We start from the raw sequence: 26,239 nt of genomic DNA, 5'->3' as shown, positions 1-26,239 counted from the left end.
CAGAGTAGCAGCCGTGTTAGACTGTATCCGCAAAAAGAAAAGGAGTACTTGTGGCACCTTAGAGACTAACCAATTTATTTGAGCATAAGCTTTCGTGGGCTAGAACCCACTTCATCAGATGCATGGAGTGGAAAATACAGTAGGCAGGTATAAATACACAGCACATGAAAAAAAGGGAGTTGCCTTACCAAGTGGGGGGTCAATGCTAACGAGGCCAATTAAATTAGGGTGGATGTGGCCCATTCTCAACAGTTGACAAGAAGGGGTGAGTATCAACAAAGGGAAAATTACTTTTTGTAGTGACCCAGCCACTCCCAGTCTTTATTCAGGCCTAATTTGATGGTGTTAAGTTTGCAACCTACACTGAGCTGCTTTAAACAAATCATTTCTACCTTTTTCAGGCTTATTTTCACAAACTTTACTAGCCAACAATTCATCACTTACCAAGACTGTCCCCTTCCTTCTTCAGTTAGGGCTTTAACCTGAGGTACTTGGGAAGCAGCAGTGAGGGTGTGGGGGCTCCAAAGGGACGTGTGGTGGGGTACAGAAGAGGAAGGGGCCTTCTCTACCCTGAGACACACAATATGTGATAAAATGATTTGCTACTGTCACACCCTGATGCTAAAGATGTAATGTGAAAGGAAGATGTACCTTTCTGTCAAATGTCACACTGAATGCTACTTACTCACTCGCGGAGTTGTTGTTGTTCTCTGGGTCCTGTGTACTTCTTGTTAAGGAGGCCTAGAAAAGAATAAACGGAGCAGTGCTGTCATATTTGAAATAAAACATTTGCAAATATATAGCTACCTTTGCATGTGCAGAGCCACGTTGGCTCTGCCTTAGCATTCTATGCAACCTCAATGAAGGCAATCGAGGTGCCCAAGATGTAAGAAACAGGCCTGTTGTTTTTTAGTTATAAAAGCCTCGCTAGGTCACCTTCAGCATCTAAGGAGCCTGGCTGTCTTTGATCTGCAGATCTGAAATCATTAAACATTAACTAATTAAGCCTCCTAATTTCCCTGTGAGGCAGGTGAACATTATAATGCCTAGTTCAAAGATGAGTAAATTGAGGCCTAGAGTGGTGATGTATTAAAGAGAAGTTAAAAGAAAGCTGCCCTGATTCTTCTCATCTGACTAGTCTGAACATATCCCTGAGGAGAAGCACTTCCCACCACGTACAAACCAGGAATTGCTCCTACAACTGGCACTTGTAGTTACAGTTGGTATCGCTGTGCCCCTTGCTGGCACCGACTGTCTTGGTGAGAGCTGACTTTTATCTGGGACCCTTAGAAATCTTGGCCCAGGCCCAACATTCATTTTCTGTCAAAGCATGAAACTTGGCTTACAGAAATCTTCATGAAAAGCTTTAATTTTTAAATTAAAGCAATTTAAAAGGACACTGGATGCAAGTGAGGGGAAATCCCACTTACAAATATTTTTTCTCCTTGTTTTCCTGCTTTGGTTAATATACGCTTTGGGGATGTTACTGCAAAGAGCAAGTGGAGAGTAGGGTGGAACCAAGGAATGCAGGAGTAGTACAGAACACCCTCTGCAATGCTGCAGTCTCACAGTGCATTTCCATTTATTTTTTTTTTAAATGGAAGCACTTCCTTCCGTGTTACTGACTATGCAGATTTGCTGTTACAGAGTGTTCATCGCACAGTGATTGCAGGAAGAAGGCTACGCTGACTGTTCATGTTTTCAGTGAGACAAGAAACGAAATGGGGGTGGTAGTGTTTCCCATTCTCAGTTCATCTTTTCTTTAATTAGAGAGAGACTGGAGCCCCATCCTCCACAGGAAACCTACAAGGAAGGACAAAGGGAAGGAAATCTCTGCAAGGTTCCCACTTGTTCTGTGGGGGGCCAGGGTTTGCTCCCCTATGGAACAGGCTGTAGGGCCAGTGCCTAAATCCTGGGGTCCCCAGGAATCTAAATGGATTCTGGGAGAATCAATACCATTGAAGCAGAGGCCCTGTCTCTCTGAGCTGCCTGTGTTTCTAGTGATTCCTCCCCACATGCCCTGTTGTCACTTCAATCAATGCACAGGGCTTCCAGAACTAGCAGCTGCTCCTTGAGGGATCCTCACCCCAATTCCTTCTGTCTTTTTGCTCTCACAGGAGGGTGGCTTCCAATAACAATCACACCCAGCCAGGCTAATTTGAATTTTTAATTTATTTTTTTTAAATATTGGTCCTGAATCGGCCAACCCTGTTTCCCAGGAGTTACCCTGATTCAGGGGAAGGGTCCAGCTGACATGAAATGGACAAACCTGCATAAGGTGAGCAGACTTTGGCCTTGGCTTTTATTTTCTTTGCAGGAAAATGAAAAAGTAGCTTTGTCTCCAGAGAAAGAAAGAGAAAAGGCCTTCCTTGGAAAAATGAGACTGCAAAGGGGAAAAAAAATATATAGCATAACATTAAAGCCTCCTGCCCAGCTTACAGTCTGTGATTCAGCTTTGCTTGGCTTTTTCAGGCCGAGATAGCTTGAGAGATTACTCAATGGGGTGCAGCACCTTACATGAGGGTATGCCTACAGTGGGTGGGACTGCAGCTCAGGGAGACAAACCTGAGCTACCTTTAGGCCTGGTCTACAGCTAAAACGTTAGCTTGACCTAGGACTGTGAGAAATGTCATGCCCTGTGCTGCACAGGGCAACTCACCCCCTCTGTAGATGCCGCTAGATCGAGGGGAGCCCACCCCTCCACTCCTACAGCAATGGAACCACCCTTTCTGTCGCTGCAGTAGGTGTCTACACTGTGCCACTGCAGCACTTGTACCTTTAATCTAGCTAGCCTGGGTACCTGAACAGTGAAGCTACGGAAGCACGGGCTGTACAAACCTGCCCAGAAGCGTGGGTAGTTTACTCACAGGACTAACCCACGCTGAAGCGGGCACTGCACAACTGTTCTGGTGCCCAAGCTAGCTAGATTAGCCCAGCTAGCATTATGGCCATTTGAGCTACACTCACACGCCGTGATTGCAGTGTAATCATAAAAACAACAGGGAGTCCAGTAGCACCTTAAGGACTAACAGATTTATTTGGGCATGAGCTTTCGTGGGTAAAAAAACCCACTTCTTCAGGTGCATGGAGTGAAAATTACAGAAGCAGGTATTATTATATTGACACATGAAGAGAAGGGAGTTACCTCACAAGTGGAGAACCAGTGTTGACAGGGCCAATTCGATCAGGAGGGATGTAGTCCACTCCCAACAATAGATGAGGAGGTGTCAATTCCAGGAAAGGCAAAGCTGCTTTTGTAGTGAGCCAGCCACTCCCAGTCCCTATTCAAGCCCAAATTAATGGTGTTAAATTTGCAAATGAATTTTAGTTCCGCAGTTTCTCTTTGAAGTCTGTTTCTGAAAGTTTTTTTGTTCAAATATAGCTACTTTTAAATCTGTTACAGAATGTCCAGGAATCTATTTTTAAATTTGTTATAGAATGTCCAGGAATGTCAACACTGGTTCTCCACTTGTGAGGTAACTCCCTTCTCTTCATGTGTCAGTATAATACCTGCTTCTGTAATTTTTACTCCAATGCATCTGAAGAAGTGGGTTTTTTTACCCACGAAAGCTTATGCCCAAATAAATCTGTTAGTCTTTAAGGTACCACCGGACTCCCTGTTATTTTTGTGGATACAGACTAACACGGCTACCCTGATAGTATAATCATACATACCCTTAGCCACCTGTTTAATTCCAGTCCAGTAAGGGCTGCTCTACATACTGGTTTCCACCAAGTTAACTAAATTGAGCTCAACCCCAATCAGTTAGATCTGTGCAACCCGCTAGCCTGAAGGCAGTTCCATGTGGATATAGCTGAGTCCATGCGAGAGGGTTACACTGACTTCACTACAGCTGTTTTTTATACTGATTTAGTTACACCAGTGAAAAAAGTGTGTGCAGATAAGTTGTGAGTAATGGCTGCCTCGAGGCTGGGACGGATGTGTGGTACCTGTGACTTTGCAAATCCTTGGCCTCTCTGTTATAGCTGTTTACAAGGTAGGCAGTTGGGTGATGGTGGCTTTGGCGATGGTGGCACTAGTCCATTAGCAACCAAGGGCCAGACCTGTAAAGATCTTTAGGTGTCTAAAGATCTTTACAAATCCGGCCCCAGCTTCTTTCACACAGGCCACCGGAAAGTTAAAGTTTTTTGTTTTGTTTTTTTGTTTGTTTTGCAATGCTCTGTTTGGAGTTTGCCTGGGATTGGTGAGTATCCGAGTGTGTGTTTGCTGAGTATCCGAGTGTGTGTTTGCTGGGAGGGCAGTTTGAAAGCCTGAGCGAGAGCCTGATTGGGTGGTAGCCTCCGGGTGGTGGGTATTGGGGATGTCTGTTTGTTTGTTTCAGGGAAGCCTGGCTGTTTAAAAATAGCCAGAGCTCTGGCAACCAGCTGAGCGGCGGCGGACCAGCTGAGCAGCGGGGAACAGCAGAGCAGCACACAGCAGGAGTTTGCCTGGGAGTTCGCCTGGGGTGAGCCCAGTGAGGCTTACATCTTGCCAGCTTCTCTGAGGAAGCTCATAGTAGGAAGATGATATGGAGGGGGGGTGTTCAGTTATTGTGACCTGCACTGGATGTGCCATGTTTGTCTTTCTTCCACAGGACAGACGCGACTTTGTCTGTACAAAGTGCAAGCTAGTATCCATATTGGAAGAGAAGATTGAAGGTCTGGAGCAACAGATATCGACCTTGCGTTGCATACGAGAATCTGAGAATTTCCTGGACAAAAGTCAGGATATGCTTCTACGGGCACAAAGCTCTAAAGATTTAGAGCAGGTTGCACAGCAGAGCCAAGAGGCCAGTGAAGAAGCTTGGCACCATGTGACCTCCAGAAGAAGAAGGGGGAATGTCCGGGTACCAGCAACGCAGACACAGGTAAGTAAACGTTTTCATGTTCTCTCCACAGGTACTATTGCGGAGAGCGGACCAGATGATACGTCTGGGGGGAGAAAGCAGAAGGAGACTCGGCTGGTTGGAAGGCATGAGATGCGATGTCCTGAGGTTGGGGGTTCCACAACCACCACTCCCAAGAGAAGGAGGCAGGTGGTGGTGGTCGGGGACTCTCTCCTCAGGGGGACTCAGTCATCTATCTGCCGCCCTGACCGGGAAAACAGAGAAGTCTGCTGCTTGCCAGGGGCTAAGATTCGTGATGTGACAGAGAGACTGCCAAGACTCATCAAGCCCTCGGATCGCTACCCCTTCCTGCTTCTCCACGTGGGCACCAATGATACTGCCAAGAATGACCTTGAGCGGATCACTGCGGACTACGTGGCTCTGGGAAGAAGGATAAAGGAGTTTGAGGTGCAAGTGGTGTTCTCGTCCATCCTCCCCATGGAAGGAAAAGGCCGGGGTAGGGACCGTCGAATTGTGGAAGTCAACGAATGGCTACGCAGGTGGTGTCGGAGAGAAGGCTTTGGATTCTTTGACCATGGGATAGTGTTCCATGAAGGAGGAGTGCTGGGCAGAGACGGGCTCCACCTAACGAAGAGAGGGAAGAGCACCTTTGCGAGCAGGCTGGGTAACCTAGTGAGGAGGGGTTTAAACTAGGTTCACCGGGGGAAGGAGACCAAAGCCCTGAGGTAAGTGGGCAAGCAGGATACCGGGAGGAAGCACAGGCAGGAACGTCTATGAGGGGAGGGCTCCTACCTCATACTGAGAATGAGGGGCGATCAGCAGGTTATCTCAAGTGCCTATATACAAATGCACAAAGCCTTGGAAACAAGCAGGGAGAACTGGAGGTCCTGGTGAAGGCAAGGAATTATGACGTGATTAGAATAACAGAGACGTGGTGGGATAACTCACATGACTGCAGTTCTGTCATGGATGGTTATAAACTGTTCAGGAAGGACAGGCAGGGCAGAAAAGGTGGGGGAGTAGCACTGTATGTAAGGGAGCAGTATGACTGCTCAGAGCTCCAGTATGAAACTGCAGAAAAACCTGAGTGTCTCTGGATTAAGTTTAGAAGTGTGAGCAACAAGAGTGATGTAGTGGAAGGAGTCTGCTATAGACCACCGGACCAGGGGGATGAGGTGGATGAGGCTTTCTTCTGGCAACTCGCAGAAGCTACTAGATCACACGCCCTGGTTCTCATGGGCGACTTTAATCATCCTGATATCTACTGAGAGAGCACTACAGCGGTGCACAGACAATCCAGGAAGTTTTTGGAAAATGTAGGGGACAATTTCCTGGTGCAAGTGCTGGAGGAGCCAACTAGGGGGAGAGCTTTTCTTGACCTGCTGCTCACAAACCGGGAAGAATTAGTAGGGGAAGCAAAAGTGGATGGGAATCTGGGAGGCAGTGACCATGAGTTGGTCGAGTTCAGGATCCTGACACAGGGAAGAAAGGTAAGCAGCAGAATACGTACCCTGGACTTCAGGAAAGCACACTTCGACTCCCTCAGGGAACTGTTGGGTAGGATCCCCTGGGGCAATAACATGAGGGGGAAAGGAGTCCAGGAGAGCTGGCTGTATTTCAAAGAATCCCTATTGAGGTTACAGGGACAAACCATCCCGATGTGTCGAAAGAATAGTAAATATGGCAGGCGACCAGCTTGGCTTAACAGTGAAATCCTTGCAGATCTTACACATAAAAAAGAAGCTTACAAGAAGTGGAAGATTGGACAAATGACCAGGGAAGAGTATAAAAATGTTGCTCGGGCATGTAGGAATGAAATCAGGAGGGCCAAATCGCACCTGGAGCTGCAGCTAGCAAGAGATGTTAAAAGTAACAAGAAGGGTTTCTTCAGGTATGTTGGCAACAAGAAGAAAGCCAAGGAAAGTGTGGGCCCCTTACTGAATGAGGGAGGCAACCTAGTGACAGAGGATGTGGAAAAAGCTAATGTACTCAATGCTTTTTTTGCCTCTGTCTTCACTAACAAGGTCAGCTCCCAGACTGCTGCGCTGGGCAACACAGCATGGGGAGTAGGTGGCCAGCCCTCTGTGGAAAAAGAAGTGGTTAGGGACTATTTGGAAAAGCTGGACGTGCACAAGTCCCATGGGGCCGGATGCGTTGCATCCGAGAGTGCTAAAGGAGTTGGTGGATGTGATTGCAGAACCATTGGCCATTATCTTTGAAAACTCATGGCGATCGGGGGAAGTCCCGGACAACTGGAAAAAGGCTAATGTAGTGCCCATCTTTAAAAAAGGGAAGAAGGAGGATCCTGGGAACTACAGGCCAGTCAGCCTCACCTCAGTCCCTGGAAAAATCATGGAGCAGGTCCTCAAGGAATCAATCCTGAAGCACTTACACGAGAGGAAAGTGATCAGGAACAGTCAGCATGGATTCACCAAGGGAAGGTCATGCCTGACTAATCTAATCGCCTTCTATGATGAGATTACTGGTTCTGTGGATGAAGGGAAAGCAGTGGATGTATTGTTTCTTGACTTTAGCAAAGCTTTTGACACGGTCTCCCACAGTATTCTTGTCAGCAAGTTAAAGAAGTATGGGCTGGATGAATGCACTATAAGGTGGGTAGAAAGTTGGCTAGATTATCGGGCTGAACGGATAGTGATCAATGGCTCCATGTCTAGATGGCAGCTGGTATCAAGTGGAGTGCCCCAAGGGTCTGGAACATATGACTTATGAGGAGAGGCTGAGAGAACTGGGATTGTTTAGTCTGCAGAAGAGAAGAATGAGGGGGGATTTGATAGCTGCTTTCAACTACCTGAGAGGGGGTTCCAAAGAGGATGGTTCTAGACTATTCTCAGTGGTAGAAGATGACAGCACAAGGAGTAATGGTCTCAAGTTGCAGTGGGGGAGGTTTAGGTTTAGGTTGGATATTAGGAAAAACTTTTTCACTAGGAGGGTGGTGAAACACTGAAATGTGTTACCTTGGGAGGTGGTAGAATCTCCTTCCTTAGAAGTTTTTAAGGTCAGGTTTGACAAAGCCCTGGCTGGGATGATTTAGTTGGGGATTAGTCCTGCTTTGAGCAGGGGGTTGGACTAGATGGCCTCCTGATGGCCTAGATGGCCTCCTTCCAACACTCATATTCTATGATTCTATGACTGAGAAGACTTCCTAGACTAATACGAAGCAGTCGCATGAGTCAGCGAGAGGCCCATCTGCAGGGTTGTGTGGAGAAATTGAAAATTTGCTCTGGTACTTTGGCACCATCTACACAATTTATTGAAGAAAAGAGAAACCTGCTCCCCCCTGACTCTCCAAAGGGACGACGTATTGGTGGGAATGGTGTAAGGAGCAGTCTGACACCCAGGTGCTGACTTTTGGTTTTGCCGGTGGGTTCTCCTCTCTGCCTCCCCCTCCCCCCCGCTGGTTTGAGCGGTGGGCGGTGCCTTGGGTGGAAGAGGCCGAGCAGGGGTGTGGCCTCAGGCAGAGCACAGACAAGGCCTCTGGGCTGGGGGGGGGAAGGAAGAGGGCAAACGGAAGCAGGGCTCAGGGCAGAGCATGGGCGGAGCTGGGGATGGGGCCACAGTCCAGGCACCGGGGCCCACAAAAGATTAATCTGGCCCTGCGGGTGCTGAGAACCTTCTTTTTTTTTTCAGTGCGTGTTTGAGCCCGGAGCACCCACGGAGTCGGCACCCATGGTCTGACAGGAAGCTGTATCTCAGAGTGGAGAACCAGAGTAACCCTTCCTATCTCTGCTGCTGTGGAACATACCATCTTAGCATGCAGGAGGTTCTCATTAGACACAAAGGGCCATAGCCATCCCCGCTGAACTCCTGGTGCAGGGCCGCGGAAGGAAGACAGTCTCACATCACATCATCCCTTCCACTACAGAGGACCAGAATAGCACCCAAAGAATAGATGGCACTGTTCAGGGATGGGGAGCAGAAGGGCCCTGTGACTTGCCCCACAATAGCACAAAGCTGGCATCCCCTGCAGTAATGCCTGTGAGAAGGCAGTACTGAAAACACAGGCTGCTCTCCCTCAGGCTGAATCCCTCCCTTGGTGGACAGAGAGGGTGCAGCTCCTTGCACAAGCAGGTATGAATCTCGCCCCCAGTGGTAAAGCTGCAATGAGCACTTTATTCCAACAACAGTATTAGGCCATGTCTACACTGCACTTTCATTGGTAAAACTTTTGTCACTTGGGTGTGAAAAAAATAACTTCTTTTACTGATGAAAAGTGCCAGTCTGGACAGCACTTTGTCCGCGGGGGATGCTCTCCCGCTGACAAAGCTACCACCCACCTTGTTGGGGGGTGGTTTTATTTTGTCGGCAGGAGAGCTCTTTTTTGCCAGCAAAGAGCAGTTACACCAAGTACCTTACAGCGGCCCTGCCGTAGTGGAACAGCTGTGCCACTGTAAGGTTTGCAGTGTAGGGATAGCCTTAATCATGAGCACTGAATGGGAATATACACTTCTAGGGGCATTTGACTCTGCTCTTAGCTCTGGGAGAATGTAGCCAACATTCCCAGTTTCCAACACTTTTCTAGGCAGGAGGATGCTGGATGTTTTAAGGGTGTGTTTAACTTATACAACAGATTTTTCCCCCTGTGGCTAACTCCTCCACACTGTGAGCTGTACATGTTATGTGGGCGGAAGAGAGAATTAATTAGTCATCAGGACTGTCTCTGGTTAGTAAAACCTGCTTCACAAAGCAAAATTAGCTGCTGCCTTCCAGGGGTGCTGGAACAATTTGTATAATGGGGGTGCTGAGAGCCACTGAACCAAACTGTAAACCCTTTATATGATGGAAACCACTTCAAGCCAGAGGGTACTACAGCACCCCCAGCACCGCTAGTTCAAGCACCTATGCTACCTTCTGTAAGGACCTCTTTCAGCAGCAACACTTGTTTCCGAAGAGAAATGCGTATTAGTATATGTAGGTATCTACTACTCTGTAATCTACTGCCTCAAGAAAAGCTCTGGGAAACTGAAAAGAGAGGAAGGTATAGTCTACACCTTCAGGTCTCTGCCCACACTTCTGTCTGCTCTCAATTCATCCCAGACGGGCAAGATGACATGGTCAGAGTGACCAGGAGAAGGATACGATCTTAGCAGCAGTTCAGGTCATATGGCATGAGATGTCTCATTGAGTATGGCATGGAAGAGACTTAGAATGAAATCTAACTCCACCCTGGTGTGCTCATGTTAGTTGTAATTTGTATGGTGCACATGCAGCAGGTAACTTACATTAATGTTTTATGTGGGTTAATGTGATGCACAAGGCTTGAATATCAGTGGGTCCCTGTCCTGGAGCTAAATGAATAATCACTGGGTTGTTTGGCACCTCTTCTATTACAACGAAGTGAAAAATTAAATCATGTCAGCATCTTATGATGCAGCTTTCAGCCTCTTTCTAGTTCTCAGCCAGACTGCAGAGCCTCCTCCTTGTTTTCTTTCCATCCTATTTCCAGGTTGGGAAGAAGGTTTTGGCACATGGTGCTGAGTTTGGCGGGGATACAAATCATTAGAACTCAGCAGATCAGATCCATCCCTGCAGTGAAACTCCACTAAAGTCAGCATACTTACTGCAGGGGCGAATTTGGCCTAGTATGTAACCAGATGTGACATTGTGGAATGGAATCCTAGGCAATAAGTAAGGCACTCAAGGCCTGGAGAGGGGCATGTCTCACCAATCTGCAGCAGCATCCTGTGGCCAACCCAGGAGTGTTATGACAGATGCTGACAGGAGTGTCGCTCAGGAAATGAAGAAGACTATGGGGAGCTCCCAGAGAATCCTTCTTCTAAAATGTTTGAGATCTAGAATTTTTTCTGGTAAACATCCTCCTCCCCACGCTCCATTTTTTTGCTTTAGATCAGCAATCATTTACAGTACAGAAGCAGCAAAGTGAACCAAACTCTCTGTAAAGATCAGAAAGTGATGTTGGTAGAAAACACTCCTCTGCGTCCTGGTGGCCATTCTGTTCAGTTGTCAGTTTGAGTGCAGCACAGCTGTGCTGTGATTACATAAACTCTTTGTCATTCTTTTTAGTTAAGATTACAACACGACTACCGGTTTGTTCGTCCACTGGCCAAACTGCAAACTTGTGTTAAAATTAGTGGCTTGTGATCCACACACAAAAAAAGTGAAATGTTCAGCTTGGGATCATCAAGATCCAACTCTGGAAATTAATGAAGGGAGTTGCGCAGTTTGACAAAATCTCAATTTGTTTGGATTTTCCATCCAATCATTCCCCCAGCTGTAGCTAGGAGTTGATAGATTCACAGATGTTAGAGCTGGAAAAGATCTATTTATTAGGTCATCTAGTCCATTTCCCTGCCATCGCAGGATTGCTCCCTTCAGTATGTTTTCTAGTCTTTTGGTCAACAATGGACTTGACGTGAGGGCACTTTTGACCATTAACAATCATTTTTAAATGTTGAAAATAATATTTAATAGTGTTGAATAAAAGACAAAAAGAAAAGGAGTACTTGTGGCACCTTAGAGACTAACCAATTTATTTGAGCATGAGCTTTCGTGAGCTACAGCTCACTTCATCGGATGCATACCGTGGAAACTGCAGTAGACATTATATACACACAGAGACCATGAAACAATACCCCCTCCCACCCCACTGTCCTGCTGGTAATAGCTTATCTAAAGTGATCATCAAGTTGGGCCATTTCCAGCACAAATCCAGGTTTTCTCACCCTCCGCCCCCCCCCCCCCCCAAACTCACTCTCCTGCTGGTAATAGCCCATCCAAAGTGACCACTCTCTTCACAATGTGTATGATAATCAAGGTGGGCCATTTCCTGCACAAATCCAGGTTCTCTCTCTCACCCCCTCACCCCCCTCCAAAAACCACACACACAAACTCAATCTCCTGCTGGTAATAGCTTATCCAAAGTGACCACTCTCCCTACAATGTGCATGATAATCAAGGTGGGCCATTTCCAGCACAAATCCAGGTTTTCTCACCCCCCCACCCCCATACACACACAAACTCACTCTCCTGCTGGTAATAGCTCATCCAAAGTGACCACTCTCCCTACAATGTGCATGGTAATCAAGGTGGGTCATTTCCAGCACAGATCCAGGCTCTCTCACCCCACCCCACCCCCGGGAACGAACACACACACACACACACACACACACACACACACACACACACACACACACAAACTCACTCTCCTGCTGGCAATAGCTCATCCAAATTGACCACTCTCCAAGTTTAAATCCAAGTTTAAGCAGAATGTCGGGGGGGGGGGGGGGTAGGAAAAAGCAAGGGGAAATAGGCTACCTTGCATAATGACTTAGCCACTCCCAGTCTCTATTTAAGCCTAAATTAATAGTATCCAATTTGCAAATGAATTCCAATTCAGCAGTTTCTCGCTGGAGTCTGGATTTGAAGTTTTTTTGTTGTAAGATAGTGACCTTCATGTCGGTGATTGCGTGACCAGAGAGAGAGGGGGTTTGTGTGTGTATGGGGGTGGGAGGGTGAGAAAACCTGGATTTATGCTGGAAATGGCCCACCTTGATTATCATGCACATTGGAGGGAGAGTGGTCACTTTGGATAAGCTATTACCAGCAGGAGAGTGAGTTTGTGTGTGTATGGGGGTGAGGGAGTGAGAGAACCTGGATTTGTGCTGGAAATGACCCACCTTGATTATCATACACATTGTGAAGAGAGTGGTCACTTTGGATGGGCTATTACCAGCAGGAGAGTGAGTTTGGGGGGGGGGGGGGGCGGAGGGTGAGAAAACCTGGATTTGTGCTGGAAATGGCCCAACTTGATGATCACTTTAGATAAGCTATTACCAGCAGCTATTACCAGCAGGACAGTGGGGTGGGAGGGGGTATTGTTTCATGGTCTCTGTGTGTATATAATGTCTACTGCAGTTTCCACGGTATGCATCCGATGAAGTGAGCTGTAGCTCACGAAAGCTCATGCTCAAATAAATTGGTTAGTCTCTAAGGTGCCACAAGTACTCCTTTTCTTTTTGCAAAGACAGACTAACACGGCTGTTACTCTGAAACCTGAATAAAAGACATTGTTTATTTCCACTTTAAAAAGTATTTCAACAAGAAAAAGAACACTATTTAGTGCCAATGTAAAAGTATCTATAAAAAGTGTGTGTGTGTACATGTGCAATGAAAAATGTCTCTTTGGACTATCCATATGAAATACGGAGCATAAATAAGATTCAGCTAACCAGCCACAAGGTGACACTGTTTCACACAAATTTACAGAAAGGGCACTTATCTGGATGTAAAAAGTATACACTACCTTTCTGACTAAATCAGATTTTTAAAAGTACATTACAATCCATTGGACTATGACTACTAAGTATTGTATACTACTATTAACTATACCACCCCATATACAGTGCTATAATGTAATCACTTTATGTCTCTACTAAGTAGGTGCTCCTACAACTCTGCTGAAAGCTATTTAAAAAACCAGATTGCTTGCACATTTTTCCATGTTAGGAAGCCAGGAGCGTGATGAATGAGGCCACGGCAACACAGTCCTTCCTGGTTTCCATAGAGAGCGGCCACCATGTACTGTACTATGGCATCTTTTGTAAAACCACAAATATTCTTTTTGAGCTGAGCAAAGAAAAGTGAGACAGAAAAACAAGAGTGATTGCTGAGGCTCTAGATGGGTGAGTGGGTGGCTGAAATTAAATGGAAGTTTCAAAAGGAAAGGTGACTGCTGTCAGAGCGATCCAGGGGTCCCAAAAGAATAAGACTCAGGAGATTTGGGTTCTATTCCTAACTCTGCTGCTAGCCTCAGTTTCTCCATCTGTATAATCAGAATAATACCAGTCCATGTATGAGAACTGCTTTGAAATTTCAGATGAAAATGCTTCGTGCTCCAGGTTCCAAAGGAAAAAAACCCTGACCTAACCTGTGAGTTAATTCTCTTTGCAAAGCCCCTGTAATTTTGTTTCTCTTCAAATGACTTGGGAGGGGATGAGAGTGCTTTTGTCAATTGTGTTAGCTCAATTGAGTTAGGTTAACATAATTGAAAACCCTTCTTTCCACCTGTGTAGATACAAGCTGACATCTTTGAAGTCCTGGTAGCTGATCATATTGTATCCTAGCCTCCCGACTAGTCTAAGCCAATGGTGCACAAGCCTCTGTTCATGGGTGCCTCCAGCCGACTGGGGTGTTTCTTGTGGCTCCTCACTTCCTGCAGAATGTATGCTGTGATTTAATTGGTTCTGTTTGAACCAATGCAGATCTGTCTTAGGGCTAGACTGTGCCCTCCTCTCCTACCCTGAGTACCACCTTACTCTCCAAGGTGTTGTCATCATGCAGGTCTCATCATAAGTCAGAGGATCAGAATCTTGCCTATTGTGAGTCTGTAGAGAGTTAGCCTGAAACTATTGCTTTGAGAGATGTGAACTGACCCTGATTTATCTCAGTGTGGTGCTAACCCTGAAGCCTAATGATGATAGTGTAGATGTCAACATTCTTCACTAATATTTAAGTGAAATATCCAATTGATATGAATAGCCACTAGGGCTGGATATCAGAAATTCTAGAAAAGATATGAAAAAGGCTAATACCTTTAGAATACACCTTACTTGAACATATCTGTGAAGGAGAGGTGTACTGGCAAAAGTGGGTTGGAGAGGGCAGAAAGCTACTGGGTTTGATAGATAAATCCTGCAAGGAGTTTCAGCAGCATCTTGTAAAAGGCTAAAAATAGTGCATGGTATCACATATCAGTATGTGCTGTATCCACTTAGACCTAGTTAGATGAATTCAGACATGTCTGCTACAACCTTAATTCTTCAATTCTTGGACCTTTATTGATTTGTCAGTTCAGCATTTTCTTAATATCTACTCTTATGGATTAACTTTCTCTGGTTTATCTTTATTAAAAAAGTAACCCTGTTCGTCACCTGTCATGACTTACTGTAGTTTGCCAATTTATGTTATCAATAAGAATATACAGAATATTAAAAATTTAGTTACTTAAAAATAACCCTACACATAGCAGCCAAATTTCAACTGAGCTGTCTTATTTTTAAAAACACCACAATCAATATTTGAGTGCACGTTGGAACAAAAATGTGGAGTCGTATCCTCTAGCCCTTACATAAGTAAAGATTAACTAGTGAAGTCAGTGGGATTGCTCAAGAGTGAGAATTACTTAGGTGAGTAAAAGTTCTAGGATCAAGTGAGTGTGTTTGAGTTATAAGAGCAAAGAAAAGATATTAAACCTCTATTTTTTCATGATGTCTAAATACGACTTCGCTTTGAGGTTTGTTTTTTTATATGTGCCCATGCTGATCGTTGACAAAATAATTACTCTGTTAAGAAATTATATCAAAGTTATCATTATCCCTTGCAAAAACAGAGTTTTACAATGGAAATACGAATATAATCTTAAAGTGAGACTGTCAGGGCTTTAAGCTTCCATTTAACCTAACCTAAAAGTTGTTAGGCATCTGATGGGGAAAGTCCTCTGAATTCTAAATATTTGTTACTATTTTTTAATCTATCAGTGTATTCCCACAATTTTTGTAGTCCCTCCTGCAGCAGCATCTAACAGACAGATCACTGTTGTTGGTGCCCTTGGTATCCTACTAAGGTGAAACAGAAGTTGAAGTTAATGTTGTCTTCGTTGGATAGGAAGAAAGCCCTGCTAATTACAGTTCTAGTCACAGGAAAAGTCATTAGTTGCTGTATAGAATAAAACTGAGGTGTTGGTTGTTTTTTTTTCAGATGGCACCATTGTTACTGCAGTGAACTGGCAAACATTAAAAGGTCCTGTATCTATATATATGGTCAGGTTTCAAACTATTGCTTACATGACTAAACAAAGGAAAAAATTTGAGCTGTGCCAGATGCTTTATTTAATGACACTGGGATACTTTTACAAGGAATTAATCGAAGGAGGAAAAAACCTTTAATGGAGCACAGAAAACTGAGACTGGCATGACCCTTTCATGATTATATTTCCCCTAAAAGAGATAAGGAATTCGGGGAAGAGCAACAGAAATGATAAAAGGGCTGCAGGGAATGATTTGTCAGGAAAGATAAAAAGAACTGACTATGCTATAGCTTGGCAACCACTGGCTACGTAGATTGATATTACAGTGATAGACTTTTCTAACGTACACAGGGCCTAGGTCGAGAACCGGCAAAGGAAAGAGAACTATCCAAGGGCTTACCCCACAACTTTAGCTGAAGGGGCTACAGCTAGGAGTAAAAGGATAAAATTAAAAGAAAGGACGAATTAAGCTATGCAACTGTCTCCACAGAAAAGGGAGAGCTCTATAGGTTGGGATGCTGATCTGTAAACGTTATAGGAACCAGTTCTGTATTGAACTCAAAGAACTGGGCGGGCTGGGACACCCCTCCCAAGGAGGCAGGCTAGCTGGGACTCCCAGAAGGGATTAAATAGAAAGGGACCTGCAAGGGAAATGGGTTAGCTGGGTGATAGGTTATAGGGGAAGTCCTAAGGGGATCAGGCTGGCTGGATCCCTGGGCATTGGGTTAGAATGGGAGTCCAAGTGACGGATGGGGCTAGGTAGATCCTCAGGGCAATGGGCTAGATGGGATCCTGGAGGGATGGGGCTCACTGGATCCCAAGGGCATTGGGCCCTAGGGTGTGGGCCAGAGGGGACACCAGGGGTGGGATGAGCTGTCTGGAACCTTCACTGCACTGGGCAGCACAGTATGGGGAGGAGGTGACCAGCCCTCTGTGGAGAAAAAAGTGGTTCATGACTATTTAGAAAAGCTGGACGTGCACAAGTCCATGGGGCCGGATGCGCTGCATCCGAGGGTGCTAAAGGAGGTGGCTGATGTGATTGCAGAGCCAGCGGCCATTATCTTTGAAAACTCATGGTGATCGGGGGAGGTCCCAGATGACTGGAAAAAGGCTAATGTAGTGCCCATCTTTAAAAAAGGGAAGAAGGAAGATCTGAGGAACTACAGGCCAGTCAGCCTCACCTCAGTCCCTGGAAAAATCATGAAGCAGGTTCTCAAGGAACCAATTCTCAAGCACTTAGAGGAGAAGAAAGTGATTGGGAACAGTCAGCATGGATTCACCAAGGGCAAATCATACCTGACTAACCTAATTGCCTTCTACTATGAGATAACTGGCTCTGTAGATGAGGGGAAAGTAGTGGACATGTTATTCCTTGACTTTAGCAAAGCTTTTGATACGGTCTCCCACAGTATTCTTGCCAGCAAGTTAAAGAAGTATGGGCTGGATGAATGGACTGTAAGGTGGATAGAAAGCTGGCTAGATTGTTGGGCTCAGCGGGTAGTGATCAATGGCTCCATGTCTAGTTGGCAGCCGGTATCAAGCAGAGTGCCCCAAGGGTCGGTCCTGGGGCCAGTTTTGTTCAATATCTTCATTAATGATCTGGAGGATGGCGTGGATTGCACCCTCAGCAAGTTTGCAGATGACGCAAAACTGGGGGAGTGGTAGATACGCTGGAGGATAGGGATAGGATACAGAGGGACTTAGACAAATTGGAGGATTGGGCCAAAAGAAATCTGATGAGGTTCAACAAGGACAAGTGCAGAGTCCTGCACTTAGGATGGAAGAATCCCAGGCACTGCTACAGACTAGGGACACAGTGGCTAGGCAGCAGTTCTGCAGAAAAGGACCTAGGGGTTACAGTGGACAAGAAGCTGGATATGAGTCAACAGTATGCCCTTGTTGCCAAGAAGGCTAACAGCATTTTGGGCTGTATAAGTAGGAGCATTGCCAGCAGATCGAGGGATGTGATCATTCCCCTCTATTCGACATTGGTGAGGCCTCATCTGGAGTACTGTGTCCAGTTTTGGGCCCCACACTACAAGAAGGATGTGGAAAAATTGGAAAAAGTCCAGCGGAGGGCAACAAAAATGATTAGGGGACTGGAGCACATGACTTATGAGGAGAGGCTGAGGGAACTGGAATTACTTAGTCTGCAGAAGAGAAGAATGAGGGGGGATGTGATAGCTGCTTTCAACTACCTGAAAGGGGGTACGGGCTGGCTGGATCCCAGGGCGATGGGCCCCAGGGGGGACGGGCTGGCTGGATCCCAGGGCGATGGGCCCCGGGGGGACGGGCTGGCTGGATCCCAGGGCGATGGGCCCCCGGGGGGGGACGGGCTGGCCGGGGAGCAAGGCGCTGAGCGGGGGGGACGGGTTACTTGGGCCCCGGGCCGGGCCCTGCCTCGCCTCCATCTTGCTGCCTGGGCTCCGCTCCGCTCCCGCCTCCCTGTCGGGATGGGGGTGTCACTTACCGGCTGGTCCCCTCCGGCGGCCCCGCTGCCCCGGCCGCTCCCTGCTGCCGCCGCCCCTGGGTGCCGGTCGTGGTCGGCCCCGGAGTCCCCGGCGGGACCCCGGCGGGGCGGGCCCGGGATGGGGGCAGCCGGGCCCCGGGCCGTGGGGGGCAGCGCGCCCGGCTCCTCGCACTCAGCCAGCACCTCCTCCAGCAGCTCCCAGTCCGAGTCCTCCGCCGGTTCGCCCAGCTGCGGCCGCCGCAGGCTGGTGCTGGGCAGCTCCGTGGGGGCGGGCGCCTGGCTGCCCCTGGCCTCCTCGCCCTGCCCGCTGGGGGCGCTGCTGCTTCTGCCCCGCCTGCCAGGACGATCCGCGGCGGGGCTGCAGCTCCGCTTCCTCCTGCTGCTGCCGCTGCCCATGCTGCCGCCGCTGCCCTCCGGGCCGGGGGTGCTGGCGGGGCCTCCTAACGGGGTGACTCGCCTGGCCGGGATTCCAGAAGCCAGCAGCTGCCGCTGCCTCGGAGCATCCTGGCTGCTGCTGGGGCAGGAGAGGCTGATCCCGGATCCCCTCTTTCCCCTCCCCGCCTCCCCCTTGTTTGCTTTGAGGGACCTTAGAAGTGAAGCGACTAACTCCTCCTGGGGACGGTCCAGCAGTGGCAGTCAGTGAGCACAGGAGCAGCAGCCTGGGAACCTGCCCTCCCAGCTGCGAGGAAAGGAAATCGGCTGTTTGGAAGCTGCGAATCCCAAGAATTTACCCTCAAGAAGGAACCAACTGGGTGTAACCTCGCTGTGAATGTGTGTGTGTGTGTGAACATGGAGCCAGTTCAAAAACATCCTGGAAAAAAAATCTCAAAAAAGGAAATACCACAAAGCAGTGCTCACAACTTCAATCTGCTGTTGAGCTTAGTCTGTGGAAACCATGACAAATAAACATGGATTTTTTTTTATTTGTGTGTGTGTGTGTGTGAGAGAGAGAGAGAGAGAGAGAGAGAGAGAGAGAGAGCCTGGACTATAAAGTGAAAGGAGAGAGGAACTCAAAGCAAAAACTTTAGATTCGAACTTAAACTTAGTCCAGAGAAATATGGCCCTTTCCTCTTCACTCTTCCCCCAGCACAATGTTTTCATATTCTCTGATGCTTTCAATTTCAGTTACTTTAAGGGCAGGACAAAAATCAAGCTGTCTATACAACATATTTGGACTCTTGAACATAACCAGGACACTGGTCAGATTAATTGCAGAATAATTATGGATTTTAGACTGTAAGAAAGGAGCTCTTTCGAAATTGCCCTTTCTAAAATGTGAATCAGATAATTACTAAAAAGCCAAACAGACTGAGAAAATAAGATCACACAGTAACTCATAAAAAGAGTGTGGTATAAATTACAAATCAAAATATGCATTGATTCTTGGTTCACATTTCTCAAGGGGACAATAAATTGTTTCATATTATCTCCTTTTAAATATGTGCTGTGTTTCACACCCCAGATGCATAAGATCTAGCCAAAACCTCATACTTTGGCTTCATATGGCTGTTATAGATCTCCAGATGGATAGTGTACAGGCTACTCATACAAATTCTTCTTAAGCCTGATCTGCCCTAGCAAATTGACCATTACGAAAAATGGTTTTCAGTAGCAGCTCCTCTGAACTGGTATAAAAAATGGGCTTACACTACACAAAACAATGTCTATTCCTTTTACAACCTGGCCCCCTCCTCACTTTTGGATAGACACCAGTCCATAATAAACAGACCCAAATCCTGCCCTAGGTGCTTCTAAGCCCCTCTGAGTCTGAGTAGTGACTGGTATGGTTCCCAGTTATGGGTCTGTCAGGCATACTCCCAGGAGCACACCCCATGTTTGACACCCTTTTAGAGCAGTGGGATCCCACAGTTCAGCTACCTCTGTCCTCCAGGCCAATGACCCAGCTCTCCTGAGTCCCCAATTATTTAGATATGTTCCCTTCCATTGATCACCTGGCTCTGGGAACTCTGATTTCTCGTTAAACCCTTCAGGGCCAACATGGCAGGAAAGCAAGGGAACACAGGCCTAGCAAAGGAATTTCTTAACCACAGACACTTTACTCTTAGGCTATGTGTACACTGCAGACCTTACAGCGGCACAGCTGTACCGCTGCAGCTGCCCCACTGTAAGTTCTCCCACGCAGATGCTCTATGCTGGCGGAAGAGAGCTCTAATGTCGGCATAATTAAACCACCCCCAGTGAGTGGTGGTCACAATGTCAGCAGGAGAGCGTCTCCCACCGACATGGCACTGTCCACACCTGCGCTTCTCTTGGTGAAACTTATGTCGGTCAGGGTGTATTTTTTTCACACACTCCTGATCGAAAAAAGGTTTACCAACAAACGTGCTAGTGTAGACATAGCCTTAATAAAACACATGAGAGAGTTACAGAATCTTTGAAAAACAACAAAATCCAGAACTCACTCTGCTTAGTCTGTTCTGACACAAGAGGCCTGGGTTGGGTCAGTTTCTTTAGGCTAGGCAGCCCTTCCTACCTTCTCTCTCCTTAGTCTGATCTTATATGAGATCAAACATAATGATATAGAAAGTCGCTATTGATAAAATCTCTATTTAGAGTATAGAAGTAGAATGAAAGATCTAACTTGTGTCAATGTATAAATTATAAGGGTAGAAAGTGGACCTCTATTTATGTGGCCAAATCCTATAGCTCTCTCTCTCTGTCCAAACACCCATTGACTCACATGAGAGTGTTGCTCATAGACTCATAGACTTTAAGGTAAGAAGGATCATCATTATCATCTAGTGAATCTGACCTGCACATTGCACAGAACCTCACCCCACTTCTGAAATAGACCCCTAACCTCTGGCTGAGTTACTGAAGTCCTCAAATCATGGTTTAATGACTTCAAGTTACAGAGAATTCACCATTTACATAGTTTAAACCTGCAAGTGACCCATGCCCCATGCTGCAGAGGAAGGCAAAAAGCCTGCCAATCTGACTGGGTGAAAAATTCCTTCCCGACCCCAAATATGGCGATCGGTTCGACCCCGAGCATGTGGGCAGGACCAATCAGGCAGATACCTGGGAAAGAATTCTCTAGAGTAACTCAGAGTCTTCCCCATCTAGTGTCCCGTCTCCATCTGTTGGGGATTTTTGCTCCTGGCAGTCGCTCAAAGTAAGGACTGAAGAATGTAGCCCATAGCCAAGGTCTATGGGGGAAAAAAGTGATTTCACTGGCAATGGGTCCCAAGGTGTATGCAAAATGGCATGTGTGAGCAAACCAGATCAGATCTGAATAAACATTTCTTCCTTGTGTCTTCTGAGGTGTACTACTAGCGCTCAGAAACCAACAGACCCTTTGTTTTCCACTGCAGGGCTATAGTATATTTGTTCAGAAACAATGTAGAAGGTTCCTCAGAGGAACAAAGGTATGTGTACACTTTCTACATTGTGACCAAACAACATAAAGAGCAGTGCCTCTGGAATGCCACAGTTCAAAGGAGAACACAGTTGGATACGTGTTCCCAAGTAATTTGCACCAAAAGGCATATCCAGAACTTGCCACCTGAGGGCTTACTACCACCCCATGTCCTCCACAGCCTGGTAAACACACTGGAGTTTCCCAAGTTCTGTACTATGAAGATGAACTGTTGTGAAATGCAGCTAATCCTTGATATGGAGCTGAGTGGTGGTATTCTTGCACAAAAGGAGACTGAAAATATATTTGCATAAAGGCCCATTTGACACACACCCATTTGAGAATGAGGGCCAGGAAAAACTGAAATATGTATCTGTGGTCCCGCTAGTCACGGATTTCCTCAAGTTCTCATTTCATTCTTTGTTGCTGGGAATGGAATGTTTGTTTGATTGACAAATCACTAGATATCATTCAAATTAAAATATCTTTCAAGGGCAAAATTTTCACTCTCCCCAGGTAGGGAAGTAAGAGGGTGTAAGGAGGGTCCCTTATTTCCCAACATGGTCTACTATATTGCAAGGAGCAGAGTAGGGGTAGGAGGGAGAACAGCCTCTGTGAGGCTGCTACTTCCCCTTTGTAACAGGGTGATTGCCCCTTAAGGGTAGTAAGAACGAGCGGTCAGTCAGCAGCTGTTCCGTGGTGTGTCCCTTTAAGTCCTGGTACTTTTAGAGTGTATGAAGACCTAGATAAAGCAGAGGTAGTTGTTGGGAAAAGGGAGACAGCAACAGGGAAAGGATCTGAGTGCTGGGAAAGATGGTGGTGTTGTCACCAGCTGGGGAGACAGGAATACATAATTTCAAAACAAAACACAGTATAAAATGGTACAAAGATTGATTCCGAGCATTCTCATCATTTTGCCTTTCCTTGAAATCCCCTGGTTTGTGGAGACCTTCCTTTTGGCAAGGAGGCCTGGATGTAGTTCTTGCTGGATTCTGTTATCACAGTTGGCCAGAAGGCAGTCAGTCTCTTTGTGGGCTGAGGTTGTTGTTGCCACTACACACCAGCTCTTACAAGTCAGGCAGATCGAGGTCAAGCTTAGAATTTTTAGTATCCTAGGTAACATAAATAGATCTGTGCTGTGCTTTAAAGAATTGGACTCCTAGTTAAACTGTCCTTCAAGAATATAACTTCCTGTTGATGAAAAAGGTCTACAGATGATCTGAAGTCACTGAGCAGAGCAGATCTGCTACTGCACTTCATCAGAAAATAGTAAATACAGCCTTCTTTTATAATAGTATAAGCAGGTGTGTATGAACTCTCTGTGGACATTCATGATTTTCCATAGAACAGCTTTACAGGAGCCAAATTCAGGTTCCCTTCCCTCCTTGCCTACGGGGAGCTAGCAATTAGGTGGGCTAGATAACAGTAGTGTGGGACTCTGCTGAGCATTGTTGCGGCAGGGAGGATGATTAATTTATGTTGTCGCTTGGTTTGATCTAGGCTGTTTGTTTACTGGTGTATTTTAAAAAGATTTTCAAGGGCACCCAGCACAATGGATGGGCGCTTTTTCATTACGGTCGAGCACAAATGTGAATGAATGAATGAATAAATAATACAATTGGCCTGTTCCTCTGTTATTGTGAATTCATAGCTTTATACCATGTGCGTTTGTTTGTAGTCACAAGGGTTCTGATCCTCGGAGGTACTGAACAACCTGGCCTCCCACTAATGTCAGTGGGCCAAATTCTGAGGTCCTTACTCAGGGCCAGATCCCTAGCTGATGTCTGATGGACGTTGTCATAGCTTCACTGACTTCAGTGGAACTATGACAACTTACGCTAGCTGTGGATCCATCTCTCCACTTTCACTTAGTCCTTTCTCAGGGAAGACACCTATACCCGCGTAAATAGTCATTAAAAACAGAGGAAGCACCTCAGTATTTGGCCTCATGGGAGTTTTGGATGCCCTGCCCCCAGAGGACAGGGCCCACACATACCGTAAATGACATTGCTTGGTTCTTTTACCTTGTGTAAACACACTGCAAGGATCCCCTGCCCTGTGTACGCGCTGGGATGTTGTGCTCAGCTGTGTTCTCTTGCTCCATTTTATTGACATGCTGTAAAGAAGCATTTCTGTCCCTTTCCAAATGTAATTGTTGCTCCGGCTCCTGAGGGCTGCAGCTTGAAATTCTTTTTGTGTGGTGCTAACGGGGTGCATTCCTCCCTGAGTGGAAGGGCATCCCAGAGATCAGGGACAAAACCTGTCTTTCAATCTTTTAACGAGAAGAAGTGAGCAAATTCCTCCTTTTGCTCCATCTTTTCAGCCAGGGTGAGTGCTGCGCCAAGCTGGGGCTGCTGTTTGTTGACTCTCTCTCTTTCTCTCCAGCTGGAATGTACACACAGGCACACAAAAAGGGGGATCACTGCTAAACTCCCTCTTCAGAGGCTGGCAATGGCGTTGTGTTCAGGCTCCGACCATTCGTAAAACTCATGTGAGGCATCTTCTAATTCACAGCAGTTATTAATTCGTAGATCTTCTCAGCTTTCTGAAAGACTGAAAACTCCCGGATCATGTCCTAGCTATCCTTATGGAAACAGGCTACTCTTTACTCTAGGGCAGGGCTTTCAGATTCATTTGGATGGGATGCCTATGCAGGTAAACTACGTGTAAAAAGGGATTAAAATATATCGCAGTTTAAAGCCATTTGCTGCTTATTATGTTGCAAATGACAATACTCCAGCCAAAAAAGTATTTCAGTATTCTACAGTAATGATTCGATGCAGTGCTGCATGCAACTGCTGAATAGTGTGACATTTCCTTTCCATAAAGACCCTTTCTTTTTCTTTCCACCAAGACTTGAAAATTAAGGGGTAGATTTTCAAAGGCACAAAGGGCAGGTGGGCACCCAGCTGCCAGTGAAAGTCAATGAGAATTGACCATCTAAGTCAATGGTTCTCATACAGGGGTATGTGTACCCCTAGGAATACACAGAGGTCTTCTGGGGGTACATCAACTCATCTAGATATTTGCCGAGTTTTACAACAGGCTACATAAAAAGCACTAGCGAAGTCAGTACAAACTAAAATTTCATACAGACAATGACTTGTTTATACTGCTCTATATACTATACACTGAAATGTAAGTACAATATTTATATTCCTGTTGATTTATTTTATAGTTATATGGTAAAAATGAGAATGAAGCAATTTTCAGTAATAGTGTGCTGTGACACTTCTGTATTTTTATGTCTGATGTTGTAAGCAGGTAGTTTTGAAGTGAGGTGAAACTTGGGGTATACAAGACAAATCAGACTCCTGAAAGGGGTACAGGAGTCTGGAAAGGTTGAGAGCCACTGATCTAAGTCACCTTTGTAAATCTCTCCCTATGTTCCATTGCTAATATATTGATTGACCTTATAGGCAACACTTGAAATCTGATGTTTGTTTCTTCTAGTACAATCACTTATACCCCAATATCCATACCTGTGTGCGCTTAACTCCCTTTTGCCCAAAGCACCTCGCTAGTTTCTATCAGCCTGGGAGTGACTGTTTTATTTTTCTCTGAGTCCTCAAAACCACTAATGTCACTATATGGTCAAAGTGGCACTTGCCAAATAGGCTCTTTTGGACTTACAGGAATGAAGAACAAGATGATGAAGGGGAATACACGAGTGGATGGACAGATGGCTACCGTGCCATCTTATTGCCAGGATTTTTTGGTAAGAGGGTTTGAGGGTCAAACAGGGTGGATGTACCCCAGACTTCACCCATCAGAACAGCAGAGAACTGTGACTGCCAGCAGAACTCTCATCTACCCTCTCTGTTACAGGAGTCGTCCATATTGGAAAACACTGACTGGGGGCTTGTATTTTAAAATAATAACCAGCTCCCCTCAGATTGGCTGCTCCTCCTCTCTCCTCAGCTCCCTGCTTCCAGTGTTTCCCTATAGACAGGTGTGGGGAGTGCAGAGAGAAAAGGCAATTGCTTAGGCCAATGATGTCCAGACTGCATCAGATCCCCTATTCCAAGCATAAAGTGCCGTTGCAGTAAAAGATGATTATAAAATTGATATCTGTTGGGCTTGATCCTGCTCCCCATTGAAGTCAGTGGTCAAATTCCCATAGGCTTTTATGGGGAGCAGAATCTGGCCTCACATCTCTTTCCTGTGAGCCATATTTGGGAGTTCTAACTCTGACAGATCATGCCCTTTGGCTCTATGCCTGGAGGGACTCCTCTGTGCACAGATCTGGCTCTGGCCAGGCAGAAAGCAGGGATGAGGGTCAGCTATGTCTGCAGCAGCACTGCACTTCACTCAGACCCTGCAGCTTCTCCCTGTGTGTGTGTGGGGAGAAAAGGAAGCCAGGTGGGAGCATGCAAGACAGGTATGGGCTTTCAGAGGCAGGCATCATCTGAGGAGCCCCAGACTGCATGACTCAGGTGCACCTTTTGAGTTCTGCTGGCCTTTCGGCAGCATGGAGATGGAAAAAGCACAACCTGTTTGTGGCACCAAAATGAGATGTCACTCAGGGCTGTGCTATTATCATTCGTATTACCATAGCGCCTAGGGGCCCCAGTCCTGGACCCGGACCCCATTTTGCTAGGTGCTGAACGAACACAGAACAATGTCACAAGGGTTGCTTGTTTCGTAGGATAATGGGTCTGTCAGTAAAGTGTGATCTCTTCTGCATAGCCAAGGTCAGAGGCTAGGAAGGAAGTTAATATTCACCATTCTGGGTTTTTTTCAGGAACTTGTTTCCACCA

The 26,239-nt window shown here is 46.3% G+C and overlaps 1 protein-coding gene across 9 annotated transcripts in view; it reads right to left on the bottom strand.

Moving 5' to 3' along the window:
- Positions 1–18,994, bottom strand: part of CYS1 (cystin 1) — a 43,374-nt gene extending 24,380 nt beyond the window's left edge. Inside the window, exons 1-2 of one of the 9 annotated variants that reach the window (XM_048845505.2) lie at positions 18,101–18,994; positions 686–741 (exon numbers count right to left, since the gene is read on the bottom strand). In XM_048845505.2, the coding sequence (XP_048701462.2) occupies positions 686–741; positions 18,101–18,496 (452 nt within the window). In that variant the 5' untranslated portion in view covers positions 18,497–18,994. The remainder of the gene's footprint in view (positions 1–685; positions 742–18,100) is intronic. The other 8 variants (XM_048845498.2, XM_048845506.2, XM_075126422.1 and 5 more) reach the window with 8 other exon arrangements.
- Between the last annotated feature and the right edge of the window lie 7,245 nt (positions 18,995–26,239).

This window comes from Caretta caretta, chromosome 3 (genome assembly GCF_965140235.1).
Source record: "Caretta caretta isolate rCarCar2 chromosome 3, rCarCar1.hap1, whole genome shotgun sequence".
NCBI lineage: Eukaryota > Metazoa > Chordata > Testudines > Cheloniidae > Caretta > Caretta caretta.
This window is presented reverse-complemented; position numbering and strand designations above follow the sequence as displayed.